Below are 17,533 nucleotides of genomic sequence, written 5' to 3' on the forward strand. Positions count from 1 at the left end.
ACACCTGAGAAGTTGGAAATGAAAATCTTAATATTTCGGAAATATTTTTTTCATCATGGCGTACAAGAGAATTATAGAGAGATAGCAAAACAGATTAGTAATGAGTGGTAACTTTAAACAGAGCAAAAAAATAAAACAAAATTACAGAATTAAATTCATGTGCGTGTGTGTGTGTGTGTGTGTGTGTGTGTGTGTGTGTGTGTGTGTGTGTGTGTGCGTGTGCGTGCGTGCATATAATGTAAACCAGAGGACAGAAAATCCTTGAACACATGTTTAGGGATTTCCTCCAGATATATTCCTAACAACAAGGTCTGAAGGACGCACAAAGTCACAACACAGCTTCGATGCAAATCTGATGAAGAGCCTCTCTAATGTCTAAAACCGTAAATAACACGTGATCTTTCATTTAGAATGTTTGCAGAGATAGTACGGAAACAATTGTAACTTATAATTGAAGACATTAAAGAATTTTCTCTGTCTTCTTTTCATTGGATTATTTACTCTCGTCAAGCCAATTTTACTGTATAATTGTCGTGAAGCTTGGATTTTTTTACACATGAAGAATTCCGGCTTTGGCCGGAAACCCGACAGTGTTGATAGCCCAATATTCGGGTCGAGTGTTTCCCTGGAAATCCCTTAACTTCACACCCCACCTCACCATATATATATATATATATATATATATATATATATATATATATATATATATATATATATATATATATGGTGAGCTGGGGTGTGAAGTTAGAGTCATCCCCAATATATTTTTTTTCCAGTTGCATGAAATAAAAATCGGAGTGGGGCTGGATAAACTACATGCATCAACTTGCTATAAAATCAGGCAGTAATTTTACCTTGTACTTATACTTAGTGCAAATTTTGAAGAGTGCAGTTCGATTTTAAAAGTTATTTTTCCAAAGCTATAATCGAAGTGACAAAGGAGCATATTCAGCATATTTTGCTTTATGAGTTCTATAAAGGCAACAACGCAACTGTAAGTGCGAGGAATATTAATGCAGTATATGGTGATTGGACAATAAGCGTAAGTCAGTGTCAACGGTGGTTCCAGAAATTCCAAACCGAAAACTACAGCCTAGTAGACGAGCCTTGTCCTAGAAGATTTGTAGAGCTCGACGAAACGTCCTGCAAACTCTGGTGGAACAAATCCCATCGTAACTATTATGGAAGTAGCAGAAAAGCTTGGATTTGGTCATTCAACCATTCATCGACACCAGCGCTAGAAGAAAAACAAGCATCCTTGGTTTCAAGATGAAAAGTGTTCTTCCATGAGGATAATGCTCGACCACATGCAGCGAGGATGACATTCCAAAGGCTGGGGCACTTTGAATGGGAAACGACGCCCCATCCATCATATTCGCCGGACATTGACCCTTCTGATTATCATTTATTCCGCAGTTTTCAAAATCATTTGGACAGAAAAAATATGAATCATGTAGACGAGGTCAGAAGAGTACTAGAGGAGTATTTTTCGTCACGGACAAGTGAATTTTGGAAGAGGGGCCTTGCAAGTCTACCAGACAGATAGAAGAGCATTGCAAAAAATGAAGGTGTTCTTTCTAGCGTAAGGGATCCCATGAGTGGATTCCTCTTATGTATTTAAATATACACTGTACCTTATGAGTAATTCATAGTTTTTGGACTAAACTTCTATACGCTAGGCTACCTGGAAGTGAAAATTTTTATTAATTTTCATTTCCCTTTAATATGATTAAGTATATATATATATATATATATATATATATATATATATATATATATATATATATATATATATATGCAATATTAGGATAAAATCATTATTTAATGATTTCTCAGTGGCCAGCATACTAAAAATACCACAATGGTTAATTAATATTAAAATTATTATAAGGGTGTTGAATGATTGCAACACCAGTTTGCTAGAAATAGACCCCAAAAGGTCTATGAACCACTTAGATTATTTCTCCACTACACAAGGTTGTAGGCGAGGAAAATAGACAGCGAGGATTTATAAAATATTTTGGATAGTCCCAAATCTATAGATTTCACGGTATGAGTTATCAAAAAACCCTTTCCGATCATCAGTGGCGACATACCGAACGTAAATAAATGAAAAATACATTATACATACCGCCATACGCGCAAATAATGTACAGGCATTTCGCACGTATTCACGAATTAAAATCCAAGCGCCTATTTCGACCATATGCTTATTTACTCAGGATTTATAAATCCTCGCTGTCTATTTTCCTCGCAAACAACCTTGTGTAGTGGAGTAATAATCTAAGTGGTTCATAGACCTTTTGGGGTCTATTTCTAGCAAACTGGTGTTGTAATAATTCAACACCCTTATTATAATTTATATGCGCACACACACGCACACGCACACACACACACATATGTATATATAATTTATACACTATATATATATATATATATATATATATATATATATATAATTTATACACGATTTGGGATAATAAAAACCTTTGATAAGGATGAACAAATCAAGATGCATTCTTTCACAATGTTGCTAGCAAGCAGGTGACCAGTAAGAATTAATGTATGTATATATGTATGCATATACATACATATGTGTGTGTGTGTGTGTGTGTGTGTGTGTGTGTGTGTGTGTGTGTGTGTGTGTGTGTGTGTGTGTGTAGAAATAATAAGAAGCAGAAAACAGGCGTGATATTTGATGTTTTAAATGACACACGCTTACTTAAAATGCCGAAATAATTACATAACCGTAGCAGAAACATAATGCAATCATTCACTTAGCCTCATCAGTGTCCCGCAATAAAGACACCAATCGATGAGAATGCTCCAAATATCTACAATTTTTCCTCGTTATGCAAATATCTATAGCCTCGCTTGTCACATAAAATAACGGGGCACAAAGTATTATGTCAATGAAGTTCGAACGATACCATCTCTCTCTCTCTCTCTCTCTTTCTTAAAGGAGAAGGAGGAGAAGGAGCTTATAAAACCATACAAAAAAAAAGGAAAAAAGCTAGTTTATGACATGAGCTGACCTGCTGTCAGTTTGGTCCGTGTTCTTCTGTCCCCTTTTACAGGTTTTTAATGGTTTTATAAGTTTCTCTTCTCTCACACGTTTTTCTTTCCCTCCATCTCTCTATCTCGCTCTTCTCTATTTGTCTGTTTCTCTCTCTCACTCACTCTCCCTTTCTCTCTCTCTCTCTCTCACTCTCCCTTTCTCTCTCTCTCTCTCTCTCTCTCTCTCTCTCTCTCTCTCTCTCTCGTTCTCCCTCTTTCTACCTTTGCCCTTCCTCTTTCTTTCTTAGGTCTTCAGAGAAGCGTGACATTATTCAGGCTACTTTGATTTCATCTTAGTCTGTGCCCCGCTGTTTTATGTGGCATACCAGGTTGTTGATTATTTGCATAACGGGGAGCTTCGAAGTCGAATGTCGTATTTATTATGGGATACTGATGAGGTTAAGTACATGATTTTATTATGTTTCTACGATTGTTATGTAATTATTTGGTCATTTTGCAGAAAAAAAGGCTTATGTCCAAGAACTTTGAAAACTACACCCTTTTCCTACCTATTATTGTTATTTCTGTTACTTGGCTCGTATTTCAAACATTAGTCTATTTCTAGGTTGATGTTTCCACGCCATGGTACACTAGGAACTGCAGTGGAGTGTGGAACCCACTTCTGAACTCAATTTTTGGCTGTGTCGCACTCTACTGTATCCTATGATTATATATATATATATATATATATATATATATATATATATATATATATATATATATATATATATATATATATACACACATACAGGATCTTTTTTAAAACGGGGGCCACATTTTTCATTAACAAAACACTTTGAAACTTGGAACACTGGTAGAATGTGTCATATAAAACATCTTTTTCTCTTAGTCTTCTTTAAAAAAAAAGAAATCCATAAACTATTCCATGTTAAAGTTGTCGTATTTCTGTAATTTCAACCAATCACTGACGTCCATTCAGCCGATATACATTAAGTGCCGACTACATAAACAAACGATTCTGAAACAATTAACCCTAACCCTAACCCTAGGGTTAGAGTTAGGGTTAGGCTTAGGCTTAGGCTTAGGCTTAGGGTTAAAGCAAATTTAAAATGAAAAAAGCAAATAAAACGAAGAATCGTTTGTTTATGTAGTCGGCATTTAATGTATATCGGCTGAGTGGACGTCAGTGATTGGTTGAAATTATCGAAATAAGACAATTTTTTACATGAAATAAATTCGAATACAAAAATATTTTTCTGTTCTATAACACAAAATAGATAAGTATACGAAGTTTGAAAGTCTTTCGGTACCAAAAACACTACGTAAAACATTAATGAAAAATGTGGCCCCCGTTTTAAAAAAGATCCCACATACACACACACACAAATTCATACATATGCGCATATATATATATATATACAGTCGTAGGAGTAGCTGTGTGGTAAGTAGCTTGCTTACCAGCCACACGGTTCCAGGTTCAGTCCCATTGCGTGGCACCCTGGGCAAGTGTCTTCTACTATAGCTTCGGGCCGACGAAAGCCTTGTGAGTGGATTTAGTAGACGGAAACTGAAAGAAGCCCGTCGTATATATGTGTATATATATGTATGTGTGTGTATATGCTTGTATGTCTGTGTTTGTCCCCCCAACATCGCTTGACAGTCGATGCTGGTGTGTTTACGTCCCCGTAACCGTAGAATAAGTACTAGGCTTACAAAGAATAAGTCCTGGGGTCGATTTGCTCGACTAAAGGCAGTGCTCCAGCATGGCCACAGTCAAATGACTGAAACAAGTAAATGAGTAAAAGAGAAAGATAAATATATATATACACACACACATTCACATATATGCATGTCTATTTCATACAATTCTATATTATGTATGTGGAAGTGTATGTGTGTGTGCGTGCGTGCGTGCGTGTGTGCATGCGTGCGTGCGTGTGTGTACGCGCGCGTGTATGTAAATATGTTTTTACCATTCAAAAAATCGTTTTCCCAAGAGGTCGTTGCTTTTGTGCTTAGCAAACAAGTCTAGAGAAATCGAGAGAAATCGACGGCTGATTACGAATGAAAAAAATACACTGTGAAAATGAAATTCAATCGTTCGCAAATTCTCTTCTTCGTGTTGGGAAGTTATGTTCACTTAGACGTACAGACTGGCAAAACTTTCGGATAACATTGACTCATACATTATTTGAAACATGGGTAAATCTTGTTCTATATTTAAGAGATGGGGAATTATGTACATTTATATACATTGTTTACATTATTTACAATTGACAGATATTTGTCCTCCTCGTCTTGTTTGTTGTTAACACAACGTTTCGGCTGGTATACCCTCCAGCCTTCATCAGGTGTCTTGGAAAAATTTCGAACCTGGGTTCTCATTCCTAAGGTATTTATTGATGTTATTATTATCATTATTATTATTATTATTATTATTATTTAGGTCACTGTCTGGAATCGTTCTCAGAATCTTGGGGTTAGTAGCCTGCGCTCTTAACCACTACGCCATATGGCGTGTGTCTGTGTTTGCCCCCCCCCCCCCCGCCCCCAGGCTACTTACCCCTAGATTCCGAGTTCGATTCAAGGTAGTGACCTGAATAGTAATAATAATAAGAAGAAGAAGAAAAAGAAGAAGAAGAAGAAGAAGAAGAAGAAGAAGAAGAAGAAGAAGAAGAAGAAGAAGAAGAAGAAGAAGAAGAAGAAGAAGAAGAAGAAGAAGAAGAAGAAGAATTATAATGACAACATCGAAAAATACCTTAGGAATGAGAACCCAGGTTCGAAATTTCTCCAAGACACCTGATGAAGGCTGGAGGGTATACCAGCCGAAACGTTGTGTTAACAACAAACAAGACGAGGAGGACAAATATCTGTCAATTGTAAATAATGTAAATAATGTATATAAATGTACATAATTCCCCATCTCTTAAATATAGAACAAGATGTCAATCTTGTTCTTCAAATAATGTATGGGTCAATGTTATCCGAAAGTTTTGCCAGTCTGTACGTCTAAGTGAACATAACTTCCCAACAACAAACAAGACGAGGACAAATATCCGTCAATTGTAAATAATGTACATAAATGTGCATAATTCCCTATCTCTTAAATATAGAATAACATTGACCCATGTTTCAAATCCACCATTTGGCGATATATTTTCCTTTTCCGCATAGCAAGTAAAGACGCGAAACCAAAATAATAATAATAATAATAATAATAATAATAATAATAATAATAATAATAATAATAATAATAATATGTCAGCAGACTCTAACAAAATTATAAAGCTCACTTATCTAGATAGAGAACGAGATTTCTTGACTTTGTGTAGTTTAGAAAAATGAGATATGAAGCATCATTACTCAGAGCAATATGTTGTTAAGGCACTCCAGCTCTACTTTTTGGACAAGTGCAAGAAAATTAGGATACACCAGACAAGAGCAAGAAAACTAAGATACAAATAGTCATTTCTTCATGCTTCCAGTACCATTTCACAGTATCTTATCCTTATGTGCATCCTGGAAATATGCTGAACATATATTGTTCTGCATTCTGTCAGTGAATGTATCTTCTTGAATATTTGGTCTTAGAACTTTATAAGAATTTTTATATAGGCTGGTGTATGCGTGTCTGTGAGCGTGTTTGAGAGTGCATGCTCCACGTACGTACGTATGTATGTTTTTTTGTTTGTTTTTTTTTTTACTTGTTTCAGTCATTTGACTGCAGCCATGCTGGAGCACCGCCTTTAGTCGAAACAAATCGACCCCAGGACTTATTCTTTGTAAGTCTAGTACTTATTCTATCAGTCTCTTTTTGCCGAACCGCTAAGTTACGGGGACCTAAACACACCAGCATCGGTTGTCAAGCGATGTTGGGGGGACAAACACAGATACACAACATATACACACATACATATATATATATATATATATATATATATATATATATATATATATATATATATACGACGGGCTTCTTTCAGTTTTCCGTCTACCAAATCCACTCACAAGGCTTTGGTCGGCCCGAGGCTATAGTAGAAGACACTTGCCAAAGGTGCCACGCAGTGGGACTGAACCCGGAACCATGTGGTTGGTAAGCAAGCTACTTACCACACAGCCACTCCTGCAAAATTTTAAAGCATATTTTTACTCTTAAGTAAAATTAAAACTATTTGATACAATTCTATCTTCATCCTTCTGTGTTAAGCACCTCAACCAAACTATTTATAACTCTCCACCTCAGCTCCACCGCTCCCTTCTCTCTTTCTTTCTCTCTATCTCAGTCCCTTTTAACTACATATACGTACATGCACACACACATATACATATAGAAACATGTATATAGTATGCATGGATACACACTTATATATACATATATATGTGCGTGTGTGTACACACACACACACACACACACACACATACATACATACATATATATATATATATATATATATATATATATATATATAAATATATATATATATATATATATACATATGTACACACATATACATACAAATTTATATATTGTATGTATATTCATACGTTTGTGTGAATATGAATACACACACACATATATGCATATATGTGTATCTATCTATATATATATCAATGCATGTATTCATATATGTATTTATTTATGTATATGGATATCTGCGCCCACCCACACACACTATCTCTTATGCAAACACCACACTGCCATACAGTCAGTACTACTCTTTTAACTTTTTCAAACTTAGATTACATTTCATAATCTTTGGACTTTTCACGTCGCTAAGTTTGTGATGATACTCCCAAGATAAGCATGGGATCGGATTATTAAAATATGTTTTCACATATACAGCTGCGCTTTGAAATTTCACTTATATCGTTCTTGGGAAGAGGGAAAAATAATGCATATGGCATATTTTACACGCCTGCATCCATCGATCGATCTATCCATCCATCCATCCATCCATCCACCCATAGATACATACATACATACATACATACATACATACATACATACATACATACATAAGGAATGCTCCATCTTTACTGATGATTGACGTCTCTTGTGCTTCTTAGTGGTCAATATCATTTCTGACTTTCCATCCAAGACCCCTCTTTAACTGTTGACTTCCGTTGCAGGCGTGGACATTTTGAAGCACAGGTGACAGAAGAACGTTGTAACTTACTGCGCGTTTCCATCTGCTTAGATCTGCACACGTCACCACTCTTCTATCGCCATAGGACATTCGGTAGATGGAATGATAAATGAAGTCAGCATAAAGTGACATCTGTACATAATTGCATTATCGTGATAAAGTTTGCACAACACAGATACTACTGTCTGAGTCTCATGATTAGTATCTAGTGACAGGCCAAAGGGAGATGACCAGTAATCACTTCAAACCGCAGGTTTTACACCAGTGTCTATCTCTTAGAAGAATGCTGTAAACGATACTGTGATATGCATATCCTACGTGTTGGAAGTGTGCTTCTCAGGAATTACTTTCTCCCTCAAGACCTCCCCATACAACCCCAAATCATCAGGACAAGCATACCTCAAAGAAGACGTGGAAATAAACTCTCACCAACAACGCAGAATGCTTCATGTCTTCCTTCAACGAAGCTTTGAAGCAGAAACGCTTCAAACAGATATGTATGTATATATAATGTATGTATGTATGTGTGTGTGTGTATATATATATATATATATATATATATATATATATATATATATATATATATATATATATATATATGTATGTATGCATATATATGCATATATACATACACATATGTACATACATATATACACATATATGTATATATGCATATATGGGTACAGGATGTCACAACACGTAAACAACATGAAACGCGAAAACAAAGTTGGGTACGCAAACAACGCGAGAAACAAATAGAAAACAAGACAAGTAACATACAGAACGACCCTTCATCAGTTGTCGGCTGTCCATCTACTCCTCATTTCGAGCATTGAAGAACAATTTGAGACTTCGAAGGCAGTTGCTCCCACAAACCAAAATAAAATTTGGGAATTTGCAGAGGGTCAAAGTTGGTAACAAAAACAGGACAGTAGAGACATACAAGAAAACCGAATGAAAACAAACATGGAGGGTCGTTAGACCAGACAAGAGAACAAACAGTAAAAGGTTGTCATTATAGTACTCGGAGTTTCAAATGTCGTAGCGAAGAGCTACGATACATTTACGTCGGCTATTAATGGCAACAAACGCCATTAAAAGCCGTTGAATGGAAGGGAAGTAACTCTAATAGGTGGGAAAAAAATACACGATACTATATTCTTACGATACATAGACATAAAACTTCCTGCGTTTTATTCAAGGGTTTTTCATAGCGTCTGTTGGCATTAATAGCCGACGAGAACGTTTGGTAGCTCTTCATAACGAAATTGACAACCTTTTACCGTTTGTTCTAAATTATAACTTATATAAATAATCCTCTATTTCGCTAATATCGAGGTCTCATTCTTTTGCTGTTACTTTTTATTATTCTTATTTATATGTGTGTGTGTGTATGTATATATATGTATGCGTGTGTTTATGTATATATATGTATGTGTGTGTATACATACATACATACATACATACATACATACATACATGCATTTGTCAAGAGCGCCGGGGATTCCCTTTTTGACATGTACTAAAAGCATAATCATGTCCTAACTTTAGCTGTTTTATTCTTTTATTTTTCATATTTACGGGTAATGCTCCTGCAGTTTATTTCGAAAATGTATGAAATGCGTATTTTATTCTATGTTTGACTTGACTGGTTTTCAATTCATTTACCTTATAATCATTTATATTTTGTATATTTGTTAAATAGCTATATTAAGCCCTTTTTAGGGACTTTGAAAACAAATATATTTTCGAAGGCTTTAAAAATTATGTTGTAAGGCCGTAAGTTTAGATTTTAAAATAGATAACTAACGTTTTAGAGTAGTTTAAATGTAGGGAATATTTCTATTGAACGTGCGACATATGGCTTTATTTACAATATCTCGCATTTTGTATTATGAAAGATTTAAGTGCATATTTTAACCGCACTTTAGCTGATGAAAAATATAGACGTATGTCAAGTTTTACATGCTTTCAGGCGCTGAAATTTAATTTTGCTTGGAATGGAAAATATTCTAATTTTTTCATGTATAGCTCGATTTATTCTCAGTTCATTCCACTTACATTTGTTTTACGTGTTTATTGATTTATGTGTGTGTATAACTATACATAAAAACAATGTATTTGTATATACCCACATGCACAGACAGTCTGTGTGTAGTTATATAATTAGTTTAACATTTAAACTTTGCTCCGGCTATATCGTTCAGTTTTGATTTTTCAGTTTTAATTTTTCCATACAATACCTTAATATATCTGAATGCACGTAAGTCACAATATTCGTTCATTTCCTTATACTTCTTAATAAATGAGAAGCAATATTTAGCCACCATTAATGAATATATGGATATGTAAAGGGTATTCACTAGGCAGAATTTGTAGGATACCGGACAGAGTATCTTACGTTTTTAATTATATCCTTCATTAATTTGTTTTTAATTCCTGCCGACGTCACCTTTAGAAAGTGATAAGATAAAACACTACACTAAATCATGTTCGATTTAATCGACTTTATCATCCCTAAACCTCATTGCTTTCGTATCATGTCAGAAATCAATATATGATTATTTACTTGCTTCTACTTTAACCTTAGCAATATTGCCAAATCTTCACTTAAAATTTTTCCTATTTACTTCTCAAGTTGTTTCTTTTACTAATAAATTTGTTTATGCTTTTTTCTTTGTATCCTATTTTTTAGACAAGACCAAATATTACAAAACCTTGTGTACAAAATGGTACCCGGGCTGTTTTCTAGTAAGTGCAGCAAACTTTATTTTTCCCAACATTTTCAATTGATTGTAGTCTGGATTTTTGTTACGTTGTGTAGCTTCAATATCAGAGAGTTCAGGTCAGGTGCGTGTTATAAGAAGAACGACTTACTTTAATCGATTGATGTGGAATAACATGTTTGAAAAGAACGTAAATGAATCAATAATGTCTAAAATTCGATGTTGAGAAGACACGAAGTCTGCAATATATGTGACCAGATCAATAAACTGCGCTACCTTTAAGAAAGCAACTCCAGTAGCTGTTTATCAGTCTGATAGCTCTTATCGACGATATATAACGTATGAAATATATAATGTATGAAATGAAAGTTCGAAAACTGTACCCAACTTCAGTTATCACTTGTTTTAAATTTAAAGGTTTCGATGAAATGATGGTATTGCTATTGTTGTTTAGCCTCGGGTTAGCTTTAAAGATAGCTCAAGCATGACCATCAAATATTTTTACATGTCAATAAATGCACTGGCTAATGTTTGCTTCTTTTGTTAAATACAGTAGGGTACCATTGAAGAAATTTGGCATCTATTTCCAGCTGGTCAGTCTTTTGTGTCGTCTTATAGCTTACATTTTCAGGGGAATATAAGCATAACGGCTAGAACGCAACATTCATTGCAAATAAAGCAGAGATTTACATGCATATACCTGTACACACACACACACACACACACACACACACACACACACACACACGCACACACACACACACATATGTATATATATATATATATACATGTATATATATGTACATGTATATACATACACATATATATATACATATATGTATACACAATATATATATATATATATATATATATATATATATATATATATATATATATCCACACATATATGTATGTATATATACATATATATACACATATGTGTGGAGGCGCAATGGCCCAGTGGTTAGGGTAGCGGACTCGCAGTCATAGGATTGCGGTTTCGATTCCAAAACCGGGCGTTGTGAGTGTTTATTGAGCGAAAACACCTAAAGCTCCACGAAGCTCCGGCAGGGGATGGTGGCGAACCCTGCTGTACTCTTTCACCACAACTTTCTCTCACTCTTTCTTCTTGTTTCTCTTGTACCAGTATTTCAAAGGGCTCAGCCTTGTCACACACTGTGTCACGCCGAATCTCCCCGAGAACTACGTTAAGGGTACACGTGTCTGTGGAGTGCTCAGCCACTTGCACGTTAATTTCACGAGCAAGCTGTTCCGTTGATCGGATCAACTGGAACCCTCGTCGTCGTAACCGACAGAGTGTCACGATGCATATGTATATATACACATATATATACATATATATATATATATATACATATAAAAGTATATATACAATAGTGAAAGCATATAATAGTGAAAGTACTAAACTGAAAGTATTATCTCATTACAATAGAGATGTTATTGTTTCACTTTTGACACGTAATACTCAAATAGTGCAAGGTATAAGGGACTTCCCGAGCTCGCATTAGGCAAGAAGTTGAAAATGTTTTGTCACATGACACTGCATGGATCCTAAGTAAGGCATGTGTAAAATTTGCATGAAATCGGTTGGGTAGTTTTCGAGTTTTAGTGATGCATACATACATACATACATACATACATACAGACAGACAGACAGACAGACAGACAGACACACATTCTCAGGTTTATGTATATAGATATGGAATTCCCAAAATTAGTGACGGTGGTAAAATGTTTGAGACTTTAGATGTTTAGTGAGAAAAGATATAAACTGTGAGAACGACCCTTAGGGAATCTAGCCAATGATCCCCTAGGGTAAAGTCTTATGCTATATTGGTAACGGTTACAACATCCTTTGGAAAATTATATATATATATATATATATATATATATATATATATATATATATATATATATATATCATATCTCATATATTTTATGCATTTTAGTATGAATATCGTATTTGTGTTTAGTTTTGAAATTAAAACATTTGGAAATGAAATTTTGAGGAGGATATTTTAAAGACGGTCGTTGAAGTACAAAAGATATGCATGAACTCCAAAATACGAATTTTTAGACTATATTCTGTTATATTGAGAGTTCAAGAAAAATCTCTCGCTGAATCATATTTTTTAAATTCATTTCGCCCATTACTCCGCGTCATTTGGGGGCACTAATCAATCAATTGTAGCATGGTACTTATTCTCTCGGCTTCCAAAAAGTGAACTACTAGATTACAGGACCGTAAAAGAACAAACAGCGGTTGTTAAGCAGCGAGAGGCAACCTCCAAGAAACACGCACGGGTGAAACACACACACACACACACACACACACACACACACACACACATACACACACACAATTGTACGTATGCATATATATATATATATATATATATATATATATATATATAACGTATTCCGCACACATTTCGTCTACCATATTCACTCACAACATGTTAGTCGGTATAGAACCGTAAAGTGGGGATTGAAAATTAAACGGGGATGCGGAGGCAGCTAGACATTTGTTTATTTATCTAATAATATACTTATTTATTCCTTTAGATGAAATGAAAAGACGACGTGATTATTACATCAAACATCCATGTTCAGGTAAGAACTACGAATCAAGTTTTATTGCTATCATTTCGCGGGTATTCATATTGTTGGACAGACTCTTTTTTTTGGGGGGGGGGGCTCCGGTTAAAAATAAACTTCTATTATCTAATCTATTTCCCTGTACGTCGAGGTCATATATATTTACAATTAAACCTATTCCCAGCTATAAATATACTTATGAAAACATAGACTTGTCCAGATGTGCCATCACTGAGACGACCGTTGAGAGAAAGGTAAAAACAACACAACCTCAGATGCAAAAATCTAAGCAAAAACCAATTTCTGTCTAGATTGTTATCAAAATTATGTAAGGAGTTAATGAAATACACATACGAAATATATATTTAGTTTTCGAATCTATCTTCCTGTACACGGAAAAAATATATACTTCCACTTTCTAATCTCTCTTTCACTCACTTTCTCTCTCTTTCTCTCTCTCACACACACTCACACACATATACACATACACGCTCTCTCTCTCTCTCTCTCTCTCTCTCTCTCTCTCTCTCTCTCTCTCTCTCTCTCTCTCTCTCTCTCTCTGTATATATATATATATATATATATATATATATATATATATATATATATATATATATATATATATATATATATATATATATATATGAAAGAAGGTTTGAAAATGCACTTATTTTTAAAATATTTATTTACTTAACCGGTTTCACTTTTTTAGAAAAAGATTATCAAAAGTCTTTGAGAATAATAAAAAATGTTAAAATACAGTTTGAGTATTAAAATGCATATATACATTCTTTGATGATAAAATATATTTAAAGTATAAAGCTTTGTATGAACTTTGTAGTGTTACATACTGATTATCACACATTCTCTGATAGTAAGATGAAAATGTTAAAAACAGTGTATGAAAATACATATATGGAAAAATATATATACATATTCTTTGATAATCGCAAAAATGAGGAGGAACTGACCTGGCTTTTTTCTTTTGTGTATATTGAGGGAATGTTTTGCTGTCTATATATATATATATATATATATATATATATATATATAAAATATCTTTCTCCCTCTCTCTCACACTCACTCTGAATTCAAATTCTTTTTTATCGAAGAAGTGTGCATGCGAATGCTAATGCAACACATTTGTTTCTTTGCTTTCATTTTGTGTTGCTTTTGTTTTTCACAAGGTAATCAATTAAATAATTTCAATGTGAAAGGGTTAGTGACATAATTTAATAATTCAAAAATGTTAAAGTCACTTTAATTCTAGTTTTTAATAATACTATCTATTATGATCGTCAGAATGTTTTTACTGCAATCACTTGGAAAACTGCACAGACACTTAAAAACAACAATCGCTCAAAACAGTACATGCGTCATGAATTTAGTAAAGTCACACTTATATGGCTAGAACATTTTACATAAATGACAATTGCACGTAGCTGTAATACTGTATGGTCAAATGGTTCAGAAGTTCACTTTGTAACCATGAAGTTTATGTTCGATCCCACTGAATAGTATCTTATGCGAATGTTATTTTCTGTAGCTTCGGATCGATCCTTACTTTGTGAATGAAACTATACAGAAACCCGTCGAATTCTGTGTAGCTATTATTCGAAAGGTATAGCCTTGTCACCCTTGTACCATGCTGGTTCTGAGAATTTCATTGAAGACATACATGATTGTGCTCAGCCATTAACTCGTTAAATTAAGATGCAAATAATGCAGTTGATATAGTTGTTGAATCTTCATTGTCAAATGACCGTTGATGCATTCTGTTTCTTTCATATACTAGAATATCTGGTATAGCGTTAACAATGACAGAAAATATTAATTTGCTGATATATCATTAACTCCTTACATAATTTTGATAACAATCTAGACAGAAATTGGTTTTTGCTTAGATTTTTGCATCTGAGGTTGTGTTGTTTTTACCTTTCTCTCAACGGTCGTCTCAGTGATGGCACATCTGGACAAGTCTATGTTTTCATAAGAATATTTATAGCTGGGAATATTGCAAAGCTTCAATCTGGATGGCGTCTAATCACTCAACACAGGACTCCCTGATATAAATCCATCTCCTTTTTGAAACCCAGCTTATTTGGTCTTTGCTATCTCTTTCACCATCTCTTACCGCAGCTTCACTGATCTGTATAACCCATGCTCTTCTTCGGTGGTATTTTTACCTCCTCCGGCTTATTTTGGACAACTTATCTTGAACAAACTAACTTCAATCAATGAAAGAAAAGCCATTATGGCGTCAAGATTCACAAGTGACACATAATGTACTAAACAGTTTTAAGATACTTTCTGTCAACATGCCAAAGCTACTTAACTGAATGCAAGCCATTTCCTATTTCCAGTACAATTCTCCTCACATTCCTAAGATTGCACTCTATTATTAATAGATCCCCACTTCCTTGCTGTAGCAAATTTCCCGTTTACCAAATCTCTGGCATTAACAATAATTAGGGACAACCTCCATATCTTTTATTTCATATCAGCATGTATTATCATTCACACGCTCTCGCATAGGTATCTCACCTCCTCTATCATTTGAACTAATTTATCACTGAATGTCGATTCTCTTTAACTTCCGATTTACTTTGTACATTCCCTGATCAGTTGCATTGGTTGTTTTTTGAGCTTGCTGGTAAATTCAGAAACATTATTCAGAAATAGGGTAGCTTTGTTAACTTATGATAAACTCTATTTTATAACTAACATGAAGTGCTTCAGTATTTAGCACGACAAAACTTATCCCTTGTATTCAGTTCTGTTCTATATCATAGCAGCAGGAAATTTACAAACGCGCTAAATGTCAGGTCTTGACTAAGTAATTGGTGACATTTCAGTGTCTTTTAATTTGTGATGTTTATAAATCTATCTAACGTTGTTCGACTGATATGCAGTCTGTCTTCTTTAGCGTGTCATATAATATAAGGGATAAATATAATACATTTTAAAATTTAGTTGTTTGGATGTTATGCTTGTCTACAATTAATTGTTAGGTTTTATTGCAAAACTTGTTTGATGTACTATTATTGCAAATGACTATTTATAAGAAATATTTTCTAATAACTATTCATATCCATTTTACAGCCACACACCAACCATGTGGTTCGGTAGACAGTGAAGTGAACGGTCTACTCAAGGCTGGGGAGGGTGCCCGTGCACACGAAAGAATCATTTATTCAGAAGATGAAAAGATAAGTTTATCACTGGAATTCAGTTCAAAGTAAGTCACGTAAAGTTTTGTTTTATACATTTACTTAAGAGAACAAAACTAATGCTGTTAGTAATCCACTCACTCAGATATATATGCATGCATACATACTTATAAAATATATATATATATATATATATATATATATATATGTGTGTGTGTGTGTGTGTGTGTGTGTGTGTGTGTGTGTGTGTGTGTGTGTGTGTGTGTGTGTATGTATGTGTGTATGTGTGTATGCATATATACATCTACATACTTATATTAAATATGTATGTATGTATATATATATACATATACATACTTATATAAATATATATATATATGTATATATACATATATATACACAAACACACACACACACATATATATATATATATATGTATGTCTATATATATGTGTATGTATATATATAAATATATATATATTACATACAAATTTAGAGGAATTACCACCAAAGTGGACTCCTAATATGCTAAAGATAAACGTCAAATTCCCTTACTACAAAGAGAGAGTTCTCATGAAAAAATTTCACCAAAACGCCAGGATGCAAAAATGAGCAAGACAAATGAAAATTTCGTGTATTTTCATTTGTCTTGCTCATTTTTACATTCTCTCTCTTCGTGGTAAGGCGATTTGACGTCTATCTATAGCATATTAGGAGTTCACTTTGGTGGTCATTCCTCTAAATTTGTATGTAATATAATTTTTAATTTTTTGATTTTTTAAATATGCTAAGTCACTCGTTTTAATTGATTAATATCAATTTCTACCCTCATTATTTAATTTATATATATATA

The 17,533-nt window shown here is 34.0% G+C and overlaps 1 protein-coding gene across 3 annotated transcripts in view; it reads left to right on the top strand.

The window, feature by feature from the left end:
* The window catches only part of LOC106878501 (polycomb group RING finger protein 2), a 390,185-nt gene that overhangs the window by 349,602 nt on the left and 23,050 nt on the right, over positions 1–17,533 (top strand). For all 3 annotated transcript variants that reach the window (XM_089356713.1, XM_089356712.1, XM_089356711.1), the window contains 3 exons: positions 10,861–10,916; positions 13,478–13,525; positions 16,613–16,748. In XM_089356713.1, the coding sequence (XP_089212839.1) occupies positions 10,861–10,916; positions 13,478–13,525; positions 16,613–16,748 (240 nt within the window). The remainder of the gene's footprint in view (positions 1–10,860; positions 10,917–13,477; positions 13,526–16,612; positions 16,749–17,533) is intronic.

Source organism: Octopus bimaculoides, chromosome 8 (genome assembly GCF_046866305.1).
Source record: "Octopus bimaculoides isolate indiv1 chromosome 8, ASM4686630v1, whole genome shotgun sequence".
NCBI lineage: Eukaryota > Metazoa > Mollusca > Cephalopoda > Octopoda > Octopodidae > Octopus > Octopus bimaculoides.